At 39.0% G+C, this 27,962-nt stretch overlaps 1 protein-coding gene across 1 annotated transcript; it reads left to right on the top strand.

The window, feature by feature from the left end:
* The first annotated feature begins 118 nt into the window (after window positions 1-118).
* LOC107650540 (carcinoembryonic antigen-related cell adhesion molecule 5-like) lies at window positions 119-27,832 on the top strand. Its single transcript, XM_056826229.1, has 7 exons — window positions 119-198; window positions 2,436-2,745; window positions 12,776-12,809; window positions 16,703-16,951; window positions 17,331-17,609; window positions 27,422-27,691; window positions 27,759-27,832. Exons 1-7 carry the CDS (start codon window positions 119-121, stop codon window positions 27,830-27,832), a joined length of 1,296 nt encoding a protein of 431 aa, XP_056682207.1.
* The last annotated feature ends 130 nt before the right edge of the window (window positions 27,833-27,962 follow it).

The following is a 27,962-nucleotide window of genomic DNA, read 5'->3' as shown; positions in this document are numbered from 1 at the left end:
AGCTGAAGTTTTATGCCCTCTGTTTTACCATATGTACGATGACCAATGCACCGTGGAGAAAGCATATTGTGAATCCAGAAAAATATTAACTCTTTTCCCTCTAGCTAATTCTAGGGCCATGATCCTCCCTAAGCGCCGACATGGCTTGGCAGTGATGCATGCCAAAGAGTTTTGTCATTGTCAACAACTGCTGCCCCTGTGAATTTTCTCCCATCACGAACATAAGAGGATTCATCCATGTATAACTCTATTTCTGGATCCATAAGAGGTGTATCTTTAAGGCATTCATTTGGCCTATGCATGAGTTCCACTATCTGATCCCAATCATGCAATACTTCTCCATCCATTGGCAAATCAGGGATCAGAGTTTCTGGGTTCGATGGTGCATATCTATGAATTGTGATGTTATAATTGCCTAACAAAATGACTTCATACTGGGATATTCTTGCATCGGTGAATGAATGCATATTCTGCGACCATAACAGTTTTTCAATTTGATGTGCGGAATACACATGCAATTTACATCCTAGTACTATATCATATGACTTCTTGACCATTAGAGCTGTAGCTACTAAGCTCCTGAGGCAATGAACCATTCCTTGTGCAACCGTGTCAAGGATAGGACTGTAAAATGCAATAGCCCTCAGATTTAACCCAAAATACTGTGCTAATATTCCAGAAGCAACACCTTTTGCTTCATGGACATACAAGTGGAATTCTTTCATATAATCAAGTATTCCCAAAATTGGAACTGATAAAATAGCTCCTCTCAACTGTGACAAAGCATGTAAATGTTCTTTATTTAATTGCAATGGTTCTTTAATATCTTTCTTTGTCATATCAATCAAGCACTTGGAAATATGAGAATATCCTACTATGTACTGCCTTGAGAAACCAGCAACCGCCAGAAAAGCTCTTAAGTTCTTTCTTAGTTCTAGGGGTGCCTAGCTTCTGTATGTCTGCCCTCCTTTTATTAGATATTTTCCTGGTGTCCCCCTCCAGGACTAATCCTAAATATTCAACTGTTGGTAGGACCCATTGAATCTTCTTTTTAGAAACTTTATGTCCCCTCTTATAAGGTTCTCTCAATAATTTCTTTGAATCTTCCAAACATGTTTTAGGGTCAGGAGATGCTAGCAACAAATCATCCACATAGCCCACATTCATTCACCGATGCAAGAATATCCCAGTATGAAGTCATTTTGTTAGGCAATTATAACATCACAATTCATAGTCCAATTCATCTACAAGTCACTTGACCCCCATTGCCTAGCCCTTACCACTCTTCTGCCTTGGAGCCAATACACAGTATATATATATATATATATATATATATATATATATACATATATATACATATACATATACATATATATACACATATACATATACATATATATATAATATACAGTATATATATAAGGGTTTAAAAAAAAGAAATAACTTGACTGGCATCGATACATAGTGTATCAATCAGCTATGTTTGAAAGTTATGGTAGCTAGATCTCTCTGCAACAGTTGACAAAATATTGAAGCAGACTCGCAACATCCTTGCACTAATCTTGCATAGCACAGCTGGGTTTGTCTCCATTGGAAAGCAAAAATATTTTGAGAATCAAGGTGCAACAGTATAGTGAAGCAAGCGTTGCTCAGGTCCAACACTGTGTACCACCTAGACTCTGCAGGTATTTGAGTTGTGATATTGTCTGGAGATGGTGTTATAGTGTGTTTTTTTTTCATATAAAATTATTCACAGCCCTTAAATCCATCACAAATCTCCAGGCAGGAGTTCCATCTTCATTTAGCTTATTCTTTTTAATAGCTAATATTGGGTAAATGTATTCAGATACCATAGGTCTCAATATACCTTGCTCAAGCAAACTATTTATGATAGGTGTTATCTCTTCTCTCGCTTCTCTACTCAATTTGTATTGTGGTATCTTAGGTGGTATTCCTTCCCTGACCTCAATCCTAACAGGAGTAATAGATTTAATCTAACTCATATCATTTTGATATTTTGCAAACACCCCTTGTGGTATATCTGTGGGTATGTCACACATAGAATTTACAACTTGAATCTTTTCAGGTTCTTCTTCAAGTTGTTCTAATAGTGATAGTGCTTCAGTGAATTCCTGGATAGATGCAATTAAATCTTCCCAGATTTTTCTGTCTGGGGTCTGTCATCCCCAGTCCTACTTGCCTCAGCCCAGAAAGACTAAGCACCCGGGGCTTGGGCTCCATGTGAATGTCTTTGTCAGCCACAGGAACTGAAGCTGAACTTTTCCTAAGGCCTGGAGGAGTTGTGATCTGCACCAGAGAAAGGGGTGTCCTTGCCATTGAAATCACAGGTTTTTGGTCTCTGGCCTCCTGCCTTGCCAAGGTCTTAAACAGGCCACTTCCAAACCACTTATTTGGTTATAAGGTAAGAAAAAGAACCAACACAGTCATTTTCTGTCTATTCTCTGCACAGCGCCACTGTCCAAACCTACCATTCTCACCTCCAACAATACTGCAGTGGAGACCAAAGACTTCTCATTGACCTGCAATTCTACAGGTCAAATTCACGCTTACAAGTGGTTCATAAACGGAGTTGCCCCAGCTGGTCGCAGGATACAGCTGTCACCAGATAGGAGGACACTCACTCTCAGCAGTCTCACAAGAAGCGTTAACAAAGGGCCCTATGTGTGTGAAATCGAGAACCCATTTTATCGCAATAGGAGTGATCCATTCACACTGGATGTTGCCTGTGAGTAAATTTGTTCTTCCTATATGGTGCCTGCTTATAGCTTGGTGGTGTGTTCCTAGAGGCCAGGCTAATTCCATCCCTCCTCAGAGAGCTAAAGAGCTAGGCTCTGAGGCTCCCAACCCCTTTCATCTTTAGGGAGCCCAAATTGGCCTTGTCATATGTTCTGGTGGAGGGTGGCCATCCAGGGTGCTGAACTGGAGAAAGCCCTAAGATCTTCCAAGTTCAGATCCACACTGGAAAAGTAGAAGATGAGTTGTGAATTTCCCAGCTCAAAGGAGGATCAGGGAGACACAGTGGTTCTTGGTGATGGGTTATAGACTAGGAGATGCCCCCTTATTTCTGCCATAATCTCAATATGGAATCCTTCTCTTTCTTCCAGATGGCCCAGATATCGCCACAATTGTACATTCAGCCGATGAGTACCCTCCTGGGGCAAATATTACCTTGAGCTGTGTTGCTGATTCTAACCCTGCAGCACAATTCACTTGGTTACACATTGGACAACCAGTCAGCAACTCAGCCACATTTTCTATTATTGCATCCCTGAGTGATGCTGGCACTTATACCTGTACTGCATCTAACTCATTCACTGGTTTGACGCGTACTGCAACCAAGAATATTATAATCTATGGTGAGTATCTGGATTGGGCCCCCAACTTTGTGTGGGGCTCTCTCTTTCCCTGGCATGACAGAAATAGACAAAAGTGACTCTCTCCCCCCCCCCCTGGTCCCATGGCACAGTGCATTGCGGTAGAAAGAGCCCTGAGCTCAGAATCATAAAACTTGGATAGAATCCTTTCTTTTCTGTCTACTCTCTGTGTAGTAAATGACTCCTCCTTTTGAGGCCTCAGTTTCTTTATCTGGAAAAATGAATTACATTTTCTCTGTATATAATAGCATTCTATGAGTAAAGGTCCTTTTTATATGGTAGGTATAAAAAGCATGTGAGTTGTCTTCATCATCCTTGTTATTGATATTTTATTATTCTCTTCTGTCCTAGTGATATACAACCTTCTTCATCTCCAAAATACTAGGACCGCAGGTTCAATGACTGCCCAATACTCTTTCCTTCAATCCCTTTCCCTTGGTGCTGTGGAACCACGGAATATTTCTAGTCTTGGTTGGAGTATAAGCTATGGTCATGCAATGGGGCTGGCCTTGATTCCCCTTGGTAGGGAAATTCTGGAGATGGAAAGGAAGATATAAACTTTGTCTCCTTTCACACAAAGAGATTCACCATTGGACATATATTTTCCTCTTTGTGGCATTAAATGCCACATGGAAGTATGTCTCTTGTGAAGCCTGGTTCTGATCTATTGGCTTTAGCATTCAGTAGCTGGATCCACTGTAGAATTCCTGCTGCCCATTTAATTCACTGGTCTGACTTTCCTATGTACAGATGACAGACCCTCCATTCCCATAATCACATTAATGTACAGCAGGACCATAGAGAGATCATCTCTGGCCTTAGTTTCCTTTTATTTCATGTAGTTTTATTGTTACAAACCTTAGGGGTATCCCAACTTCCTGTCCCTGCCTCTAGGAATGTTCTGAATGGAGAGCAGGGGGGAGAGATAGAATTGTGAAGTGGGGAAGTGACCTTGGGGAAGTCAGACACCAACAGGATATACTTTAGAGGTGGAATGATTTTTTATTGGCCTCAATCTGTACATGAGGATGATGAAAGCACACATTTTAAATGATCATACAATTATCTCTGTGTCATTTTCTTTTGTTAACTATTTTCCAATTACCTTTTCCCCTGGTTCATGCAGCACCTGGGAATGTTGCAGGCTATGTATTTGACACCCGTGGTTGAAAAGAGCTTTTTCTTAATTTATTTATTTTTCCAATTAACTAATATCTATTTTCTGTCCCCCTTCTACCTTCTACCACTAATGAAAACTAAAATCTTTGGGACAGGTATGAGTTGTGCCTGCCTGTAGCCATGAATTAATCTATTCCTAGGTGGACACCTGAGAAAGAGGGTTAGGAACTGAGGGAAAATGGGTGAAGGGGATATAGAGAAAGAGGGAATATAATAAAAGAAGAAAGACTCAGAGACAGTGCTTAAAAAGCCTTAATGTGTGCTCCTCTGATTCTAGTAGAGAGAGAGAAAGAGTAAACTACATATTTCCTCAATCTTTTATTGGAGGATCAAGGAATGGGGAATGGGAGGTAGCTAATGATCATGTAACATGGCATAAGAGTTAACATTGGCTCAACTTACAACCATTAGATCAAGGAGGAGGAGTTTATTCAAACATGTGACCTGGTATGGAATCTGGTCTGACAAGGGGGGAACCAGGACCCTGTGGCAGCCTACCCAGGAATTTTTCTGACTTTTGGACTGTAGATTTGGAGAGTGGTCAGAATTAATCCAGTACCTATTAAATACAATGATCAAGAACTACTTGCCCATGAATCTGGTATATAAGAATATAGGTTGCACTATTGATATATTAATAATTGTTTCAAGATTAAAATACACCTATGATGCCACATTGACAATCAAGGAAAACAAATTCTGATGCTCAAAAAATATCTGTTGCAACATACACCCTGACTGCATCCCATTTCTGAAGTGAGGCATCTGATTTCATAGGAAGTCTGTAGGTTTTTGTAGGAAGTGAGTAACCCATTATCATGGGTTTTCTGCAATCCTTGTTAGCCACTGCATTGATCAGAGGTCCCAAGTTTTTCAAAGTTCTTTGACTTCGGAACACTGTAGTTATTGTATAAATCACCCTCTTGGTTCTACTCACTTCATTCTGCATTAATTCAGAGAAATCTGAAGTTTCTGTTTTTGAACTCATTCTGTTCAGTGTTTCTTTGAGTGACTTGGGATCAAATGGAATAATATCTGTAAAGAGCTTGGTAAATCATGACCATTAATGTTCTACTAATTCTTTTTTCCTTAATTTTTCTTTTGTATTTTTATTGTTGTACAAAACACTCCATTTGGGACATTGTAGTAAGAGCACATTTATACGTAACCAAATTCCAAAATAAAACCACAAATATACTAATATGAAAGGAAACTCCAATAGTTTTTTTCTCTGGAAGTGGATAACATTCCCTGTCATAAATCTTTCAGGATTGTCCCAGATTATTACATTACTGAGAGTAGCCAAGTTTTCACAGATGATCCTTGTACAATATTGCTGTTATTGTGTATATTTCTTCCAGATTTGAACCCAGGACCTCCCATCTCTAGTCCTAGTTCTCAATGCACTGAGCTACCCAGCTGCCCCTTGTTTATCGTTTCTTTTTTTATTAATTTAATTTTTTTTGGTTACAATAATCTCTTTATTTCCCTCCCTCCCCTCTACCTACCCTTCCCACAGCTGATGTGCAATTTCATTGGGTCTTACTTGTGTCTTGATCAGAACCTATTTCCATGTTGTTGTTTGCACAAGGATGTTAATTTAGAGTCTACATCCCCAACCATATCCCTTCATCCCATGTATTCAAGCAGTTGTTTTTCTTGGGTGTTTTTACTCCCATAGTGTTTCCTCTGAATGTGGATAGTGTTTTTTTCTCGTAGATTCCTCCAAGTTGTTCAGAATCACTGCTGACTGTTCTTTAATGCCCTTTGGGCATAGTTCCAAATTGCCCTCTAGAATGGTTGGATCAATTCACAACTCCATCAGCAATGCATTAATGCCCCAACTTTGCCACACCCCCACCAGCATTCATTACTTTGCTTTGCTGTCATATGAGCCAATCTGCTAGGTGTGAGTTGATAACTCAGAGTTGTTTTGATTTGCATTTCTCTGATTGTAAGTGATATAGAAAACTTTTTCATGTGCTTAATAATAGTTTTGATTTCTTCATATGGAAGATGCTTACTCATGTTCCTTGCCCATTTATCAATTGGAGAATGGCTTGATTTTTTGTACAATTGATTTAGCTCTTTATAAATTTGAGTAATTAGTCCTTTGTCAGAGGTTTTTGTAATGAAGATTTTTTCCCAATTTGTTGCTTCCATTATAATTTTGGATGCATAAGTTTTGTTTGTACAAAAACTTTTTAACTTGATGTAATCAAAATTATTGATTTTACATTTTGTGATTTTTTCTAGCTCTTACTTGGTTTTAAAGTCTTTCCTTTCCCAAAAATCTGACAAATATACTATTCTGTGTGCACCTCATTTACTTATAGTTTCCTTCTTTATACTCAGGTCATTCACCCATTCTGAGTTTACCTTGGTGTAGAGTGTGAGATGTTGATCTAAACCTAATCTCTCCCATACAGTCTTCCAATTTTGCCAGCAGTTTTTATCAAATAGTGGGTTTTGGTCCCCAAAACTGGGACCTTTGGACTTATCATAGACTGTCTTGCTGAGGTCATTTACCCCTAGTCTATTCCATTGATCCTACTTTCTGTCTCTTAGCCAGTACCAACTTGTTTTGATGACCCCTGCTTTATAATATAGTTTTAGATCTACGACTGCAAGTGCTCCTTTCTTTGCATTTTTTTTTTCATGATTTCCCTGGATATCTTTGATCTTTTGTTCTTCCAAATGAATTTTATGTTTTTTTTCTAACTCAGTAAAAATTTTTTTTGTGTATGGAACTAAATAAGTAAATTAATTTGGGCAGGAATGTCATTTTGATTATGTTAGCTTATCCTACCCATGAGCAACCAATGATTTTCCAATTGTTTAAATCTATTTTTAATTGTGTGGAGAGTGTGTTTTAGTTGTGTTCATAAAGTTCCTGTGTTTATCTCAGCAGATAGATTCCTAAGTATTTTATATTGTCTAAGGTGATTTTAAATGGTATTTCTCTTTCTAATTCTTGCTGCTGAGATGTGTTGGAGATATATAGAGAAATGTTGATGACTTATGTGGGTTTATTTTGTATCCTGCAACTTTGGTAAAGTTGTTGCTTACTTCCACTAGCTTTTTGGTTGATTCTCTAGAATACTTAAGGTAGACCATCATATCATCTGCAAAGAGTGATAGCTTGGTCTCCTCATTGCCAATTTTAATGCCTTCAATTTCTTTTTCTTCTCTAATTGCTACTGTTAGTGTTTCTAGTATAATGTTAAATAATAGAAGTGATAATGGGCATCCATGTTTCACTCCTGATCTTATTGGGAATGCTTCTAGTTTATCTCCATTGCAGATGATGTTGCTGATGATTTGAGATCTATACTGTTTTTTATTTTTAGGAAAGGCCCTTCTATCCTATACTTTCTAGTGTTTTCAATAGAAATGGGTGCTGTATTTTATCAAAGGCTTTTTCTGCATCTTTTGAGATAACCATGTGATTTTTATTGGTTTGCTTGTTAACGTGGTCAGTTATGTGGATGGTTTTTGTTACCATGAAAATGTGGGTTCAAGACTGTGAATTGCCAAAACTGTAGAAATAATTTTAGTGTCTTGATTTTATATCAAAAATAAGTTGTTGCCATGGGAAAAACCCCAAATATGAAATACCCAAGTCAATTGGGTTTTATAGAGATTTTAATTAAAATGAATGAAGGAATTAAGGGAAAGGAGAGACAGAGTAAGAGGAAATAGTAGGAAAAGGCCTAGGGCCTAGGCCAAATGGCCTCGGCCTTTCTCTTTAAGAGAGAAAACTAAGTCAGTCTTTTATCCACTCACCACAAGATTTTGTTCCAAGCAAGATTCCAACTAAGTTCAGAGACCCAGCTACTCCAAGGAGTCTGAGATCCAACTAACTCCTAAGTTGAGAGAACCATCTCCTTTTAAAGAAAAATTTCTCTTATGTCAGCTCCCCTAAATTTTCACATCTACTAATCACAGTAGATGCTTTCCACAGGACTTACCATTCTTAATTCACATATTCTTTTGTTATCACCTTCTCTGAGTAGACTAAAACTTCACACCTCTTTTGTTATGCTTTCCTTTTGTAAGTTGCTTGACCTTTTACTGATTAATTTAACCTTTATAGGAACTTAGTACCTTTTTGTATTAGATCAAAAAATAGACCTAGCTTAAGGTTTTGGACTCACTGTAAGTATGAATTAGGGACTTTTTCATTGTTCCAGTAAGGAGTTTTACAACTTTATCTTCCCCTAATGTATGCCTAAGTATGGGTGGAGTAATGTTAAAATTCCCAGTACATTCCTGATCAAGTACCTCCATTTTTAAATGGGGAATAGCCTTAACCAAATGTTCCAAGGTAGAGTCTGAGCAGTTTTAAGATTCATATTTTCCTAATATTGAACCATTCTTGCATTCCTGGTATGAATCCTACCTGGTCATAGTGAATAACCCTTGTGATGACTGGATGGAGTATTTTTGCTAGGATCCTATTTAAGAGTTTTGCATCTATATTCATTAGCGAGATTCATCTATATGTTTCTTTCTCTGTTTTTGACCTGCCTGGTTTTGGGATCAGTACCATATTTGTGTCGTAAAATGAATTTGGTAGAACTCCTTCTTTGCTTATTCTGCCAAATAGTTTGTATAATATTGGGATACGTTGTTTTTTGAATGTTTGATAGAATTCATTTGTGAATCCTTCTGGACCTGGGGATTTTACTTAGGAAATTATTTGATGGCTTGTTCAATATTTTTCTGATGTGGGGTTGTCTAGGTAACCAATTTCTTCCTCTGTTAGTCTAGGTAATTTATATTTTTCTAAGTATTCATCCATATCACCTAGATTGCCACATTTGCTGCCATATAATTGGGCATAATGATTCTTTTAATGATTGCCTTAATTTCCTCTTCATTAGAGGTGAGGTCTCCCTTTTCATCTTGGATGCTGTCAATTTGGTTTTCTTCTTTCCTTTTTTAAATTAGATGGTCTAGTACTTTGTGTATTTTGTTTTTTCAAAGTATCAGCTTCTAGTCTTATTTATTAAATCAACAGTTCTTTGACTTTCAATTTTACTAATTTCTCCTTTGATTTTTAGGATCTCTAATTTAGTCTTCATCTGAGGATTTTTAATTTGTTCACTTTCTAGTTTTTTTAATTTGCATGCCCAATTCATTGACCTCTGCCCTCCCTAATTTGTTAATATATGAACTCAAGGATATAAATTTCCCCCTGAGTACTGCTTTGGCTGCATCCCATAGGTTTTGAAAGGATGTCTCATCATTGTCATTTTCTTCAATGAAATTAATTGTTTCTATGATTTGTTCTTTGACTAACCAGTTTTGGAGACTCGTATTGTTTAATTTCCAATTAATTTTTGATTTACCTCTCCATGTACCCTTACTAATTATTATTTTCATTGCATTGTGATCTGAGAAGGTTGCATTTATTATTTCTACTCTTTTGTATTTGTTTGCAATGTTTTTGTGCCCTAATACATAGTCAATTTTTGTGAATGTATCATGTGCTGCTGAAAAGAATGTGTATTCCTTTTTGCCCCCATTTATTTTTCTCCACATGTCTACTAACTCTAATTTTTCTCGGATTTCATTCACTTTTCTTACCTCTTTCTCATTTATTTTTTGTTTTGATTTATCTAGTTCAGATAGAGGAAGGTTCAGGTCTCCCACTAGTATAGTTTTCCTATCTATTTCATCCTTGAGCTCCACTAGTTTCTGCTTTAGAAATTTGGATACTATGCCATTTGGTGCATATATGTTGAGTACTGATATTCCCTCGTTGTCTATACTGCCTTTCATCTGGATGTAATTACCTTCCCTATCTCTTTTAACTAGATTTATTTTTGCTTTGGCTTTGTCAGATATCATGATTGCGACTCCTGCCTTCTTTTTATCAGTAGATGCCCAATAGATTTGGCTCCATCCTCTTACTTTCACCCTATGCGTATCTATCTGCCTCATGTGTGTTTCTTGTAGACAGCATATGGTAGGGTTTTGGATTCTAATCCACTCTACTATTTGCTTGTGTTTTATGGATTTGTTCATTCCATTCACATTCAGAGTTATGATTACCAGATATGTATTTCCCAACATTTTGCTTTCTACTTGTAGTTCTGCATTTTCTTCGTTCACTATTTCCTTCTATAATCTACTTTTAATCAGCCCTCCTAGTTTCCACCCTTATTTCACTACCCTTTCTACCCCATCCCTTCTTATTTCCCACCTTATTTTTTGAAGTCTTTTAAAACTACCTCCCAACCCTCTCCATCCCTTATACTGCTTCCCTCCCCACCAGTCCATTTTGTAATATAAGAGATAATCTGTGTAAATATTTCTGGTTGTGGTAACTGGATATTCTGGCTTGTGACTAGAGAGCTGCTACTAGGGGACACCTGAGGTTGCCTAGTTATAATGGAGATAGATGAGAGATAAGGCTAGAGAGATAAATACTGCTAGAGGGGATTACTCTGGAGCTGCCTAAAGATCACTAAAGGCTAATAAATCAAACTATTTTCTACTCTCCACCCTTCACCTCCCAGTCTTCCACCTGAAGCCCTCCTGCTACCCTTTCCACTCCCCTGGTCTTAGTCAGCCACCTTCTAAGTAACCCAGGGGAACTATGCGATTTCAGAGAAATATTCTTTACTCTTCTTTTCTCAGGTAAAGGGTTTATTGGTAACAAACAGAATGTGGATTGAGGTGAGAGGGATGAAGTTTGTCCCTAACGTACAAGGAGAATTAAGAAGGGTTTAGGAAATGTCAGTCTAGTCAAAATTGTGACACTCTGGCTACAGCCAGAGAGATGGAAGATAACTGTTAAATCTTCCTTCTCCAGTCAGATAATCTCTGCTTGAGTAATTCAAGTCCAGACTCTTTCAAAAAACCACAAAGGTCTTTCTCTCTGCCTAAGTCAGGAAAAGCCAGGCTCTCCTGATCAGGAATCCAGAGAAGAGATTTCTCTCTTGGTCAGTCACTCCCAGAGAGAACCCCAAAGTCCCAGTTTCTCTCCTCTGTCCAGGCTCCCAACTGCCTCCTCCTGGGAACATTCCTTTTGGAATCTTCACCTTGATTTTGCAGATCATGTCCCCAGTTTGATCTGCATGCTTGGCTTGTCCTGCAAATCCTCTCTTTCTTCATGCCTCTTCCACAATCCCCCCTTTTATTCTCCAAAAAAATCAACTTGCATTTTTCAATGATTCTTACACTTATTAATTCTATCTATCTATTCTTCACCCTGTGCTATCTTAAGTATTCCCTTAGCCACCCCCAGATAAAAAAATCCTAACTTAACTATTCTATCTACATAGATGTTAAGCTAAGAATCGTATAGGAAAATGGTTTAGGTAAGGGATTTACATGAATATAGTTTCACATAACAAATCCTGTAACATTTGTCAAATCAATCCAACAATTTCACTAACATTAAGAATATGCAAATGTCCTAATTCCTAATGTCTATACAGTCACTACGAAAAGTTTACTATCATTAACAAATGCTAACCTACAATCATAATGCAATGTAAATTCTATACTTCAGAACTTCTATGTCTACTTTCCTAAGACTTAAACAAATTCACTTAGTTAGAATATTAATAAATTACTCAAATAAAGTTAGCTCATTAGTCAATAGTAATTTACATGTGTACATAGGATCCATACACATTGACATATGTACATCATACTATATTTCTGTGCAAACTCATGCAGAAAAGAAATCTTTGAATTTTCCACAGAAATTTGTATCAATGTGTCTTTTGTTATGCCACTATGCATGTTTTGTACTTACCCATTCTATGAGATATCTTACTAAAGTGTATTCTATGTAGGATGTGTGCATATATGTGCATATATGTGAGGTAACATGTATTATGCATTCTTACATACCCTCATGATCAAAAGTTCCAAAATTCCAAAGTTCCAAAGTCCTACCATGTCCTTTAACGATGTTTGCATAAAATCTTTCTTACTCTCTGGTCCTCTGTCTGGTCTGCATGCCAGTTGCCATCTTCCAGTCTTGATTGAAGATGTGGTCTTCAAATCAGGATCCACTGGAATAATCAATCAGGAACCCAGAACACACGAACAAACCACAAACATGTATGCATGTGACATTTTTATGTGTGTGCAAATAAGAGTGAAAAGTATATTTGCATGGAAGTAAGTTGAAATCTTCATGAATGTTTGTCAGAATTTGTCAATCTTTATGTCTGCAGGTAAGATTTACATGTATTCTCTTCGTGCATGGAGGTAAGCTTTGCATATGTATATCTTCGTGAAAAGCAAGTAAGGTCTACATATGTTTTTTCACAGATGGGTGTGACCATTATGCATAGGTTCTCAGGATTTTGTTAAAAATAGTGATTTCAAGTTTGCTAATTCTTGTTTCACTTTTCACTAGAAGATTTATTGAATGTTTACTGTACTTAGTTCTTGGCAGAGACTTTGTATAGAAATATATCGAGGCTTTTTCTAAGGCTTCTAATGCTATTCTTTTGGCTGCAACACTGGCTGCATTTGCTCCAGGGGTGCTATCACTTAATCATGTTAACATATGTAGGACTCTCTTGTCTGTATTCTGGTGGCAAGTAGTCATGTCCTTTCATGTGTTGTCAGTAGGGACGGTCATTGCTTATTGATTATATTCCCAGAGCTAATCAACATTATGGGTGTGATGCAATTTCACATGTGAAGTATGGAACTATGGATCTCTTTGATCAACCTTTATAGATGTTGGGATTGTCATTATGACCTTAGTTGGTCTGATCCATCTTGATTCTGTAGGAGATTCTCTATTAAGGTTCTTGACATATACCTTATCACCTGGTTTTATCTCATGCAATGAAAAATCTAGTAGTATTCTTTGCCCAAGCAAACCCAGTTTCCTTAGTTCTTCAATCCTACGTTGTATCTGTTTTAAGTATTCATGAAGAACACATTCCCCTCTTAAGATGGACAAGTAAGGTGGTCTTACTGTCCTACCATGCCAAAGTGGCTGACCATGTAGCATTTCAAAAGGTGATATAATGCAGGTCAGTCCTAAGCCTGGTTCTAATATTGAACAAATCAAGAGGCAAAACATCTGTCCATTTTAAATGTGTTTCTGAACAGAGTTTGCCTATTTATGTTTTCAGTTCTTTGTTCATACGCTTGACCTGCCTGGAACCTTGGGGTCGATATACTGAATGGTAATTGCACTTAATCCCTAAATTCTTGTAGATTACTTTTAGAATCTGGGAAGTAAAGTGAGACCCCTTGTCCAAATCTATGGTATCAGGAATGCCATGTCTAGGTATAATCTCCTTTAATAGAAATCTCACTACCGTAGCAGTGTCACTTTTCTTGGATGGACATGCCTCAACCCATCTAGTCAATTTATCCATAATCACCAATGCATATTTGTATTCCTTGTCTCTAGGCATGTTGATATAATCAATTTGAATACACTGAAAAAGCATATAGCTGAGTGGTCTGCTTCCCAATGCAGCACTCTTAAAATGTCCTTGATTATATCTCTTGCATGTTTCACATGCCTGACAAGTGCTAATGGTATTTTTTGTAATTCCTGGTGCTGTCCAATATCTCTTTATGGTATCCAGAATCCCTTGCACTCCATAATGTCCTTCTGCATGACTTACAGTGCATAGATGTTGATATAACTTTTTAGGGAGAATAGGTTTACCCCCTTGAGCAATCCAGACACCCTTGATTAGTTTAGTACCTAGCTGCTCTTTCCATGACTGCATCTCTTCTCCATCCTAGGCTTCAGTGAGATCCTGCCTTTTGATCAGAGAGAAATTCAGCACATGGTGAGGATCGAACCTAGCAGCATACTTTGATGATGTGCCTGCTCAGTCATTCCCTAGGGGTATTCTGTCCTTCCCATCAGTGTGTGCCTTAAAATGGATTATGGCCACCTCTTTAGGAAAGTCTACAGCACTTATGATATGATCTATCAGATTGCGATATGCAATTGGTTTCCCAGCTGAAGTTTTATGCCCTCTGTTTTACCATATGTACGATGACCAATGCACCGTGGAGAAAGCATATTGTGAATCCAGAAAAATATTAACTCTTTTCCCTCTAGCTAATTCTAGGGCCATGATCCTCCCTAAGCGCCGACATGGCTTGGCAGTGATGTATGCCAAAGAGTTTTGTCATTGTCAACAACTGCTGCCCCTGTGAATTTTCTCCCATCATGAACATAAGAGGATTCATCCATGTATAACTCTATTTCTGGATCCATAAGAGGTGTATCTTTAAGGCATTCATTTGGCCTATGCATGAGTTCCACTATCTGATCCCAATCATGCAATACTTCTCCATCCATTGGCAAATCAGGGATCAGAGTTTCTGGGTTCGATGGTGCATATCTATGAATTGTGATGTTATAATTGCCTAACAAAATGACTTCATACTGGGATATTCTTGCATCGGTGAATGAATGCATATTCTGCGACCATAACAGTTTTTCAATTTGATGTGCGGAATACACATGCAATTTACATCCTAGTACTATATCATATGACTTCTTGACCATTAGAGCTGTAGCTACTAAGCTCCTGAGGCAATGAACCATTCCTTGTGCAACCGTGTCAAGGATAGGACTGTAAAATGCAATAGCCCTCAGATTTAACCCAAAATACTGTGCTAATATTCCAGAAGCAACACCTTTTGCTTCATGGACATACAAGTGGAATTCTTTCATATAATCAAGTATTCCCAAAATTGGAACTGATAAAATAGCTCCTCTCAACTGTGACAAAGCATGAAAATGTTCTTTATTTAATTGCAATGGTTCTTTAATATCTTTCTTTGTCATATCAATCAAGCACTTGGAAATATGAGAATATCCTACTATGTACTGCCTTGAGAAACCAGCAACCGCCAGAAAAGCTCTTAAGTTCTTTCTTAGTTCTAGGGGTGCCTAGCTTCTGTATGTCTGCCCTCCTTTTATTAGATATTTTCCTGGTGTCCCCCTCCAGGACTAATCCTAAATATTCAACTGTTGGTAGGACCCATTGAATCTTCTTTTTAGAAACTTTATGTCCCCTCTTATAAGGTTCTCTCAATAATTTCTTTGAATCTTCCAAACATGTTTTAGGGTCAGGAGATGCTAGCAACAAATCATCCACATAGTGTATCAATCTGCTATGTTTGAAAGTTATGGTAGCTAGATCTCTCTGCAACAGTTGACAAAATATTGAAGCAGACTCGCAACATCCTTGCACTAATCTTGCATAGCACAGCTGGGTTTGTCTCCATTGGAAAGCAAAAATATTTTGAGAATCAAGGTGCAACAGTATAGTGAAGCAAGCGTTGCTCAGGTCCAACACTGTGTACCACCTAGACTCTGCAGGTATTTGAGTTGTGATATTGTCTGGAGATGGTGTTATAGTGTGTTTTTTTTCATATAAAATTATTCACAGCCCTTAAATCCATCACAAATCTCCAGGCAGGAGTTCCATCTTCATTTAGCTTATTCTTTTTAATAGCTAATATTGGGTAATTGTATTCAGATACCATAGGTCTCAATATACCTTGCTCAAGCAAACTATTTATGATAGGTGTTATCTCTTCTCTCGCTTCTCTACTCAATTTGTATTGTGGTATCTTAGATGGTATGCCTTCCCTGACCTCAATCCTAACAGGAGTAATAGATTTAATCTAACTCATATCATTTTGATATTTTGCAAACACCCCTTGTGGTATATCTGTGGGTATGTCACACATAGAAGTTACAACTTGAATCTTTTCAGGTTCTTCTTCAAGTTGTTCTAATAGTGATAGTGCTTCAGTGAATTCCTGGATAGATGCAATTAAATCTCCCCAGATTTTTCTGTCTGGGGTCTGTCATCCCCAGTCCTACTTGCTTCAGCCCAGAAAGACTGAGCACCCGGGGCTTGGGCTCCATGTGAATGTCTTTGTCAGCCACAGGAACTGAAGCTGAACTTTTCCTAAGGCCTGGAGGAGTTGTGATCTGCACCAGAGAAAGGGGTGTCCTTGCCATTGAAATCACAGGTTCTTGGTCTCTTGCCTCCTGCCTTGCTAAGGTCTTAAACAGGCCACTTCCAAACCACTTATTTGGTTATAAGGTAAGAAAAAGAACCAACAGAGTCATTTTCTGTCTATTCTCTGCACAGCGCCACTGTCCAAACCTACCATTCTCACCTCCAACAATACTGAAGTGGAGACCAAAGACTTCTCATTGACCTGCTATGCTACAGGTCAAATTCACGCTTACAAGTGGTTCATAAACGGAGTTGCCCCAGCTGGTCGCAGGATACAGCTGTCGCCAGATAGGAGGACACTCACTCTCCGCAGTCTCACAAGAAGCGTTAACAAAGGGCCCTATGTGTGTGAAATCGAGAACCCATTTTATCGCAATAGGAGTGATCCATTCACACTGGATGTTGCCTGTGAGTAAATTTGTTCTTCCTATATGGTGCCTGCTTATAGCTTGGTGGTGTGTTCCTAGAGGCCAGGCTAATTCCATCCCTCCTCAGAGAGCTAAAGAGCTAGGCTCTGAGGCTCCCAACCCCTTTCATCTTTAGGGAGCCCAAATTGGCCTTGTCATGTGTTCTGGTGGAGGGTGGCCATCCAGGGTGCGGAACTGGAGAAAGCCCTAAGATCTTCCAAGTTCAGATCCACACTGGAAAAGTAGAAGATGAGTTGTGAATTTCTCAGCTCAAAGGAGGATCAGGGAGACACAGTGGTTCTTGGTGATGGGTTATAGACTAGGAGATGCCCCCTTATTTCTGCCATAATCTCAATATGGAATCCTTCTCTTTCTTCCAGATGGCCCAGATATCGCCACAATTGTACATTCAGCCGATGAGTACCCTACTGGGGCAAATATTACCTTGAGCTGTGTTGCTGATTCTAACCCAACAGCACAATTCACTTGGTTACACAATGGACAACCAGTCAGCAACTCAGCCACATTTTCTATTATTGCATCCCTGAGTGATGCTGGCACTTATACCTGTACTGCATCTAACTCATTCACTGGTTTGACGTGTACTGCAACCAAGAATATTACAATCTATGGTGAGTATCTGGATTGGGCCCCCAACTTTGTGTGGGGCTCTCTCTTTCCCTGGCATGACAGAAATAGACAAAAGTGACACTCTCCCCACCCCCACCCCCGGTCCCATGGCACAGTGCATTGTGGTAGAAAGAGCCCTAAGCTCAGAATCATAAAACTTGGATAGAATCCTTTCTTTTCTGTATACTCTCTGTGTAGTAAATGACCCCTCCTTTTGAGGCCTCAGTTTCTTTATCTGGAAAAATGAATTACATTTTCTCTGTATATAATAGCATTCTATGAGTAAAGGTCCTTTTTATATGGTAGGTATAAAAAGCATGTTAGTTGTCTTCATCATCCTTGTTATTGATATTGTATTATTCTCTTCTGTCCTAGTGATATACAACCTTCTTCATCTCCCAAATTCTAGGACCACAGGTTCAATGACTGCCCAATACTCTTTCCTTCAATCCCTTTCCCTTGGTGCTGTGGAACCACGGAATATTTCTAGTCTTGGTTGGAGTATAAGCTATGGTCATGCAATGGGGCTGGCCTTGATTCCCCTTGGTAGGGAAATTCTGGAGATGGAAAGGAAGATATAAACTTTGTCTCCTTTCACACAAAGAGATTCACCATTGGACATATATTTTCCTCTTTGTGGCATTAAATGCCACATGGAAGCATGTCTCTTGTGAAGCCTGGTTCTGATCTATTGGCTTTAGCATTCAGTAGCTGGATCGACTGTAGAATTCCTGCTGCCCAATTAATTCACTGGTCTGACTTTCCTATGTACAGATGACAGACCCTCCATTCCCATAATCACATTAATGTACAGCAGGACCATAGAGAGATCATCTCTGGCCTTAGTTTCCTATTATTTCATGTAGTTTTATTGTTACAAACCTTAGGGGTATCCCAACTTCCTGTCCCTGCCTCTAGGAATGTTCTGAATGGAGAGCAGGGGGGAGAGATAGAATTGTGAAGTGGGGAAGTGACCTTGGGGAAGTCAGACACCAACAGGATATACTTTAGAGGTGGAATGATTTTTTATTGGCCTCAATCTGTACATGAGGATGATGAAAGCACACATTTTAAATGATCATATAATTATCTCTGTGTCATTTTCTTTTGTTAACTATTTTCCAATTACCTTTTCCCCTGGTTCATGCAGCACCTGGGAATGTTGCAGGCTATGTATTTGACACCCGTGGTTGAAAAGAGCTTTTTCTTAATTTATTTATTTTTCCAATTAACTAATATCTATTTTCTGTCCCCCTTCTACCTTCTACCACTAATGAAAACTAAAATCTTTGGGACAGGTATGAGTTGTGCCTGCCTGTAGCCATGAATTAATCTATTCCTAGTGGACACCTGAGAAAGAGAGTTAGGAACTGAGGGAAAATGGGTGAAGGGGATATAGAGAAAGAGGGAATATAATAAAAGAAGAAAGACTCAGAGACAGTGCTTAAAAAGCCTTAATGTGTGCTCCTCTGATTCTAGTAGAGAGAGAGAAAGAGTAAACTACATATTTCCTCAATCTTTTATTGGAGGATCAAGGAATGGGGAATGGGAGGTAGCTAATGATCATGTAACATGGCATAAGAGTTAACATTGGCTCAACTTACAACCATTAGATCAAGGAGGAGGAGTTTATTCAAACATGTGACCTGGTATGGAATCTGGTCAGACAAGGTGTGAACTAGGACCCTATGGCAGCTTACCCGGGAATTCTTCTTATTTTTGGACTGTAGATTTGGAGAGTAGTCAGAATTAATACAGTACCTATTAAATGCAATGATCAAGACTAATAAGCCTATGAATCCGGTACATGAGCACATAAGTTGCAATATTTACATATTAATAATTGTTTCAAGATTAAAATACATGTATGATGCCGCATGGACAATCAAGGAAAACTAATTGCAGAGCTCAAAAAATATGTGTTGCAACTTACACCCTCAGTCCATCCCATTTCTGAAGAGAGGCAGCTGATTTCATAGGAAGTCTATAGCTTTTTGTAGAAAGTGAGTAACTTATTTCATCATGGGTCTTCTGCAGTCCTGGTTGGTCAGGGCAGTGATGAGAGGTCCCATGGGTTTCCAAGTTGTTTGCCTTCAGAACAATGTTGGTATTGTATATATTATCTCTTGGTTCTACTCACTTCATTCTGTATCAGTTCAGATAAATCTTCTGAAGTTTCTTTTCTTGAACTCATTCTGTTCAATGTTTCTATGAGTGACTTGGATGAAATGAAATAATATCTGTAAAGAGTTTTGTAAATCATGACCATTAATGTTCTACTAATTCTACAGACAAGCAGAAGGCATAATTTTGAAACTGGAAAGAAAAAAAGAAATAATGTGTGACAAAGTGTGGGAGTAAAAACACGGAGGAAAGGCAACTACTTGACTACAGTTGTTGAGGGGATATGATTGAGGAGAAATGCTAAATGAGCACCCTAATGCAAATACCAACAGCAAGGAATAGGGTTCGGAGCAAGGGCACATGTGATACCCAGTGGAATCACACGTTGACTTGGGGAGGGTTGGTGGAAGGGGAGGTGAGGAAAAGAAAATGATCTCTGATTCCAATGAATAATGTATGAAAATGACCAAATAAAGTAATGTTTAAAAACTAAAAACTAAAAAAAAAAAGAGAATTTGGATACAGACTATTAATGCCATGTTGGATTGCATAAAGAGATGTTGGGGATGATTGAGAGATCCACAAACTTATTATCAGTGGGAAGGTAACAGGGTAGTTGAAAAAACATAATGTATACTTTTTTTAATCCTTCCCTATTAGCATTAGAATCCATGCTGTGCAATGGAGGTTAAATGAGTGGCCAAAGGTCATATATCTTTGAATTATTTGAGGTCAGATTTGATCCCAGAACTTCTGATCTCTAGGCCTGGCTCTCAATCCACTGAGCTACACAACTACCCCAAACACTAATGCAGTCTTAAGTGAAGCATGTCCACTTCGAAGAATAAGGAGATAGCTGTCTTTCTGTACAATCAGATGGCACTTGGATTATTGTATTTGGTTCTAGATGACACAATTTACAAGTGGCAACAGTGAAGTGGGGAATGTTCAGCCAGATTGTTGAGGGGTCTGGAGTCTCTGAAGATCAATTGAGGGAACTGCGTATTAGAAAACTGCCTGGGACTTCTAAGGAGTTGCAATAGGGGACTGCTAAAAAGTTTCAAGAATGAAAGACTGCAACATTATCAAAGCAGGGATAATGAATGTTTATTGTATGCAGCACGCAAGATTTAAAGTTCTCCTCAAGAGAAACAATCTATTCTCCCCAATCCTCCCCAGAATGTGAACAGGGGAGTTAACCCGTTCTCAGGAGATCTTGGAATTGTTTATGCAGCCTTGAACTGAGATTTCTATGTTTTGGTGTACTCAGCAGGAATAGTTTGTGTCAAACACCTAGGAAGAGGAATTTTTTCTCATGGGTTCCTGGAAGGTTCACTGCAATTCCCCATTTATTTTTAAGACATCAAATTCCTTTTGGTACAGGATCCCATTAATAGTTTTTTTGCAATTAAGCAAAACTAGTAATTAAACTTTTAGCAAACAAGGCAAGCATAAGCAGATAAACAAAATCACAAGTGCACCAACTACAAAAGAGTCATATCATGAAATAAGGAGGAAAATATTCCTTTTTATATTTCGATCCAATTATACAAAGAATCTGCGATATGCTGTGGTTAGAGATCCTCCTGAAAGGATGAATCAATATTCTGAATTAATATACTGAGATTGTTAATATATTTGGTGATGTTTTCATGGTCCCATAATTCCTGTAATTGTAATTTAATTTTTTTCCAATGTTTTTGTGTCATTATTTACTCTTATATAGTAAGCAAAATGCAGTATATCTATAATCACATTTCATGTGGGTTTTCAATGACATATTCTACTTCATTTGTTAGATCAGTCATATTTTTCTGTAACATCATAATACTTTTGTAAAAACTTGTATCAATTTCTTTTTCTCTTTCTAATGCTGAGGTTACATTTGTAGCCAATGCTTTCAAATGATTGGCGTCATTCTCCAGAGAATGTAAGTTAGATACTGATTGTGCTAAAGATACAGAATCTATTATAGTAGAAGCCAATGAAGAAACTAATGCTACTATGGCTAATGCAATACAAGTAATACATCATTTATGTTGTGGTCTTATTTTTTGTTGTAATACATAAAGAATTTGGTCCCCTGGGCTACCATACCATGAATATTTATGTTCAGTGGCAAAAAGGGCCATGCGTGGTCACTTAATGATTAAGACAGGCCCATCCACCTGTGATCCTACACAGTAACTGACCCTACAGTTGCTACAGGTTACATTCCAATATTCAAATATCTAACTCTTTTGCTTGTTATTTCAGTAATGTTCAGCTTCAGGATGATTATTTACTGTAGGTATAAAAGCATATCCCCCTGTTAGGCAAGTCTGAATGTCTAATGTAACACTTGTATTTACTGGTTTTTGGACTTTTCCATTATTAGAAACGTTAACATAGTGATACATATTTACTTTATCCAATGCCAGGGCTGTCTTTCCATAATCAATCAAAATCTGTATGAAATTAGCAGAACGTAACCAATTAGCTCTGGGGGCATCACCCACAAAGGCAAGCTGTATCCTCCTATAAAACTATCATGAAATTCATAAGAATCCAGTTTCTTTCCAATACACCTTGTGTCGTTATGCCAAGATACCCAAATCATATTTTTCCAATGAATACATGGTGCCCTTTTAGATCTACACAATAGCAAGGGAGGAAACATATTAACAGTGTCTCTTTGTTCATATTCCATCACAGAAGGACAAATAGGTATTTCTTGTCCCCAAGTACCATCACAAGATTCCCCTAGCCAAACTAAATATTGCAGTTGGCTGTACCCTTTATATTTTACCCCTTTGTCTACACGATAAGATCCTATCCAGAAAGAGTCTGACAGGTCAGGATGACCATAATAATGCGCCTGCAGAGATCTGAGGGGCAGGCATTCAGGATGGTCTCGTGTGAGGCACACTGGGGGTGCCTCAACTAGTCCAGTCCAATTGAAAGACACAAACAATTATTGGCCTGATTATTGTCCTTAGCTTGTCTCTCAAAATGGTAAATGCCAGGAATATCAGAATTAGTTTTTGTATATAAGATGACTTACGGTAAAGTGTGTCCCATGCCGACATACTCTACCCAAGGTAGTTGTTCCCAAAAAACCCATCTCTTTATTCCAGGAGCTGTACTTAAATTCTGGAATAGAAGTAGAAGAGTCAGTATCTTATTGAGACGTAGTCGAGTCTCCTTGTGAGGCTTCCGGAGTCCTCTTCTCGTCCTTCTCTTTATGGTCAGTCAGTCTCTTGAACTCAGCAGGAAGGGAGCCATACACTGTCTTTACCTGTGGAGCCACAAACAAAGCCTTGGCCTTGCAGGACCACTGGGTGTGGTCCTTGCCAGGATTGATCATCATCTTTCCATATGACAAATTTTTCTTCTGTAGCACGGAATACAGGAGTAGTGGTACCTCAATTTCGTTCATAAGAAAATGCAGAGAAAAAATTTTCAGCTCTGGATATATTATTGGAAGTAAAGATCAAATTATTTATAGTATATACAGTTATTGCCGAGCAAATCAGCTTTTAATTCATTTTGTTGGGTAGAAGAAAAAGTAGTGGTAAAAATGACAGGTAGCTACCTTCCTTGTATGCTCCTGCCTTATAACTAGCATTCGCATCAACATAAACATTAGGTCCTGATACTGGAAGATCTCTTAGAACACTAGGAAAAACAACAGGATGTTGTGACAAAAAAGAAAATTAACCTTGTGGAGTGTAGGTGGTAATAGTAATGGGGAATGCTAATAGTAAAGACTAAATATTTCTGTAGTATATCTTTAGCAATGGGTACCCAGATTTCATGAGGATACCATCCTAAACCTGAAACCACATATTCTATGCCTTTCCATATTAATTGAGCCATAAGACAATCCACAATTATAACTTTGTAAAGCCTTTCCCGATTTGCTTTTTAGATGTAACCCTTCAATGACTCTTTGTTTCTGAGTTATGGCTGGTACATAATTGCTCAAAATAATTGCTCAGAATTTCCTTAATTTCAACTTCATTGCTAACTCATTCATCCTTTTCATTTTTGCTTTTGGTAATTATGTTTAACTCTTTCTTTAATGAAATTAACCAATGGGTCATCTATTTAGTTGTATTTTTATTAAAAAAAAACAGATCCTAGATTTATTTAATTCTGCATTTTTTCTTTTGATTTTATTAAATTCTCTTTGGATTTTCAGGATTTTCTGTTTAATTGGACATTTCCTGATCTTTCCAGGGAACTGAAGTCAGTTGTATCCACAGATAGCCCTAGAGAGGTTAAGATGCCCTATATCACATTAGGTGTCAACTGCTACTCTGAAACTTTTTATGAGCCAGAGTTCTTCCTGCCCTGTGTAAACCTCAAAATTTCTTAGACTTATAAATGTTGGAAATTTCACCTTTGGGAAATTTCATACTTGAAAAATTCCCTATTGATAGTGGGTCTTGGCTATTGGAATGTGAACCCCATTGGCATGGGAGTTTCCTCCTCTTCCCTTCTTAAGATTACTTTAGGACAGAAACCTTATGCTGAACAATGGAAAGGACTTTGACCTATGCTTAAAGCATAGAACAGGAATTTCTTTGAGTCATGATTGATTTTAGAATTGATACAATGGAGATACTTGGAATCAATCTCCATCCACCCTATTCAGGCCTAACAGGATTGAGTAAGGGCTGCAGCCTAGATCAAAATTTAATTATTCCAATCTCTATCCTCCTCAGGTTAACAGGATTTAGAAAGGGCTGTAGCAAAGGATCAAAGATTTAATTATTTGAAAATATGACCTTCAACAGACATGTGCAAAGGCCAGAGACCTCTGGGTGGTCCTGGGTTAAGCTAGAGCCTCCATTGGCACAGGGAAATTGATGTACAGGTGATTGGGAGATGTGAGGACTGAGGGGAGGGAACTTGGAGGGTTTTCCTGAAGGATAGGAGGGTCTGAAGACTGGGGGTGATTGAGGAGTTTGTCTGAGTGGTTGCTGTGTGCTCTGAGAAGCTTGCACTGAAGGAAGCTGAAGGTGGGGGCCCAGGAGACTGTTTCTCCATATTTGGTCACGTGAGTAATAGGGACTGATCTCCTTTCATTGCCCCAGCTATCTAAGGGCTTGGGCCTTTTGGCCCAGCCTAAACAGAAGGGGTATTCAAGCCCTATTCCCTTCTCTCCCCTTTCTCTCTCCCTCTATCTCTCTATCTCTAATTCCTTTCTTCCCCCTGTTTGTAATTAAAACTCCATAAAAGGTTGAAGACTGACTTGAGTTTTCATTAAGGAATTACATAGCTGAATTCCTTGGCGACCTTAAATTAATATATATCAGTCTTTTAAAAGTGATTTCCTTGTCACACCTGGTAGTTCCACCTAGTGGACAGAAGGAGACCAATAGCAAGAGAGGAATATCTGAGGCCAGGGATGATTGAGCCAGCCTGATTTGCATCTGATGATAGAGGGGCAAATGTTGGAGTCCATCCTCACCCATGAAGGGATTGTGTTGGATGTGGACCTGTTTATGGGTCTCTGCACTGTTGCAGAGTCAGGCCAGGAATCCTGCTCAGTTAGTTCCCCAAGGCATCCCAAATCATTTTTGGAAGAGAAATGATCAGGGAGTCAAGTCCATTAAAACTGGATCCTGTTTGGCTCTGTGACCTTGAGCTAGTTACTTAACCCCCATTGCCGGGCCCTTTTGCTCTGGAAACAATACATAGTATTGATTCTAATGCAGAAGGTAAGGGTTAAAAAAAGGGTTGTTTTGTGATAGACAAGAGATAAAAGGGTACCTGAATGTTGCTGTAAGGAGAAAGGAAAATAGTCCCCACCTGATCAATGTAAGCCACTGAACATCCCCTGGCAGGGTCACAGAACCCATTATAACTCCACCACTCCATGGAGACACGTCTCCTCTCCCACTCAAGTCTTCTCTTCTTTGGGCTAAGCATCTCTAGTGCCCTCAATTGGTCCTTCAATTAAATATGTGTGTGCTCTAGTCTCTTCTCTGCTCATGACTCTCTATTGCCTACAGACTATCCTGGAGTGTTCTTGGTCTGTCATTAAACCTTAGCCATTCACAAAAGGGCATCAGGCCTTTCAGATACTTCTGGCCATGCATTGTGTGCTCAGACAGCATGAGTCTACATTTGGTACTCAGACTCACACTCTGTACTTTCCTTCCTCTGAACTGTTGTTTGGGCTATTTTCAGGATTTATACAGAACTTCTATATATGTTCTCATTTGGTCCAATAACACTAGGACTGAGAGATTATTTTACCCATTTAACAGATCAGGAGACTGAGACACAGATAGGGACTTGCTAGTAAGACACACAGCCAGTAACATTTTGAGACAGAATTTGAACATAGGTCTTTCTCCCTCTTAGGCTACCACTAGTCACTATGTCATGTCAGGCACTGTATCCATTGATGCTGCCAAAACACCTTCCAAAAAGTCCTACCATGGCCTTCATGCCCAGGAGAATGCTCACTGTTCCGTCATATTCTCCCCCCACTACAAAAGGTAGCTAGCTGACCTCAGATTTGTCACTGTCCTGGCCAGTGTCACTTGGCTTTACTGGATACAAATGGGAGGCTCACTCTTCCTCACATTAAACTTCCCAATGGAGACCCAGGGATGGAGTGCAAGCTCTACCAAAATAACAAGGAGAAAGGTCAAGGAAGCTGAAATATTTCTAACTTATGACTATCAATTTGGAAATTATTTTTAAGACAGCTGGCCATGGATGACCCAGGACAGAGGCCTGAAGATCCTCATGCATGTGCCCCAGAGATTGCTCTGGCATACATATCTCTCTCAGTGGCAAGGCCTTACTTCCAACTAGAGATAAGGAAAGGGCTCTCCTTGGGCCATGAAGACTCTGGGAAAATTATTCCCCATTAGTTTAGATTCCCAGCATAAAACCATATCTGAGCTTGAAGATCACCTTCAACATTCTCATTCTTATCTTATAGGGTAGGAAACACCTAAGGAAAAGGGAGAGGCCAAAGCAGGGAATTCCAGAATCTTCTGTAAAGGGTAGGAACTACTTCCTGTGGACAAATCATGTCCTAGGCACCAGAGATGTTATTGTGGGTTTGAAATCTCCAGACCTGAACCAGGTCTGACCTGACTCCCAGCCGGAGGCTCTTCCTTTTGTTCCCTGATACTAACTGATCCATTTCCACTCTCTGCCTTTCCTTTTCTCTTCTCTTCAGAATTAAAGTAATGTTTCCCTTTCTGAGCACAGTCTCCCTGTGGCCTGTCCCTAGTCTATCCACACCAACCTCTCCCAATATCCTTATCAAGCTGTCAAGGTAAGGAACACTGGCTTCCGAAAGCCCAGGCCAAGGAATCATAAACTCTTGGTGGTTTTGCCAAGCTATAAAGGCCTCAAATCCAAGCCCAGGTGCTGGATGAAGGGGTCTGTCATCCCTAGTCCTGCTTGCCTCAGCCCAGAAAGACTGAGCACCCGGGGCTTGGACCCCATGTGAATGTCTTTGTCAGTCACAGGAACTGAAGCTGAACTTTTCCTAAGGCCTGGAGGAGATGAGATCTGCACCAGAGAAAGGGGGGAGCTTTGCTATTGAAATCACAGGTTCTTGGTGTCTGGCCTCCAGGCTGCCAAGGTCTTAGACAGGCCACTTCCAAACCACTTATTTGGTTATAAGGTAAGAAAAAGAACCAACACAGTCATTTTCTGTCTATTCTCTGCGCAGCGCCAGTGTCCAAACCTACCATTGTCACCTCCAACATTACTGCAGTGGAGACCAAGGACTTCTCATTGACATGCCAGGCTACAGGTCAAATTCACACTTACCAGTGGTTCATAAACGGAGTTGCCCCAGCTGGTAGCAGGATACAGCTGTCGCCAGATAAGAGGACACTCACTCTCAGCAGGCTCACAAGAAGAGATAACAAAACTCCATATGAGTGTGAAATCCGGAATCCATTTTATAGCAATAGGAGTGATCCATTCACACTGGATGTTGCCTGTAAGTATATTGCTTCTTCCTATATGTTGCATGCTTATAGCCTGGTGGTGTGTTCCCAGAGGCCAGGCTAATTCAGTCCCTTCTCTGAGAACTAAAGAGCTAGGCTCTGATGTTCCCAAAGCCCTTCATCTTTAGGGAGCCCAGATTGGCCTTGTCATGTGTTCTGGTGGAGGGTGGCCATCCAGAGTGCTGAACTGGAGAAAGCCCTAAGATCTTCCAAGTTCAGATCCAATCTGTAAAAGTAGAGGAGGAGCTGTGAATTTCC

Source organism: Monodelphis domestica, chromosome 4, assembly GCF_027887165.1.
Source record: "Monodelphis domestica isolate mMonDom1 chromosome 4, mMonDom1.pri, whole genome shotgun sequence".
NCBI lineage: Eukaryota > Metazoa > Chordata > Mammalia > Didelphimorphia > Didelphidae > Monodelphis > Monodelphis domestica.
Note: the sequence above shows the minus strand (reverse complement) of the source record. Positions and strands in the feature narration are given on the sequence as shown.

What these genes read in the sequence shown, in the direction of transcription:
- LOC107650540 (XM_056826229.1), top strand. Translation starts at nt 119, where the DNA reads ATGATCCTCCCTAAGCGCCGACATGGCTTGGCAGTGATGCATGCCAAA. An exon ending in TATTCTCTTCGTGCATGGAG is followed by an intron (nt 12,810 to 16,702) that starts GTAAGCTTTGCA and finishes TTCTCTGCACAG; the next exon opens with CGCCACTGTCCAAACCTACC. An exon ending in CCCATTTTATCGCAATAGGA is followed by an intron (nt 16,952 to 17,330) that starts GTGATCCATTCA and finishes TGCCATAATCTC; the next exon opens with AATATGGAATCCTTCTCTTT.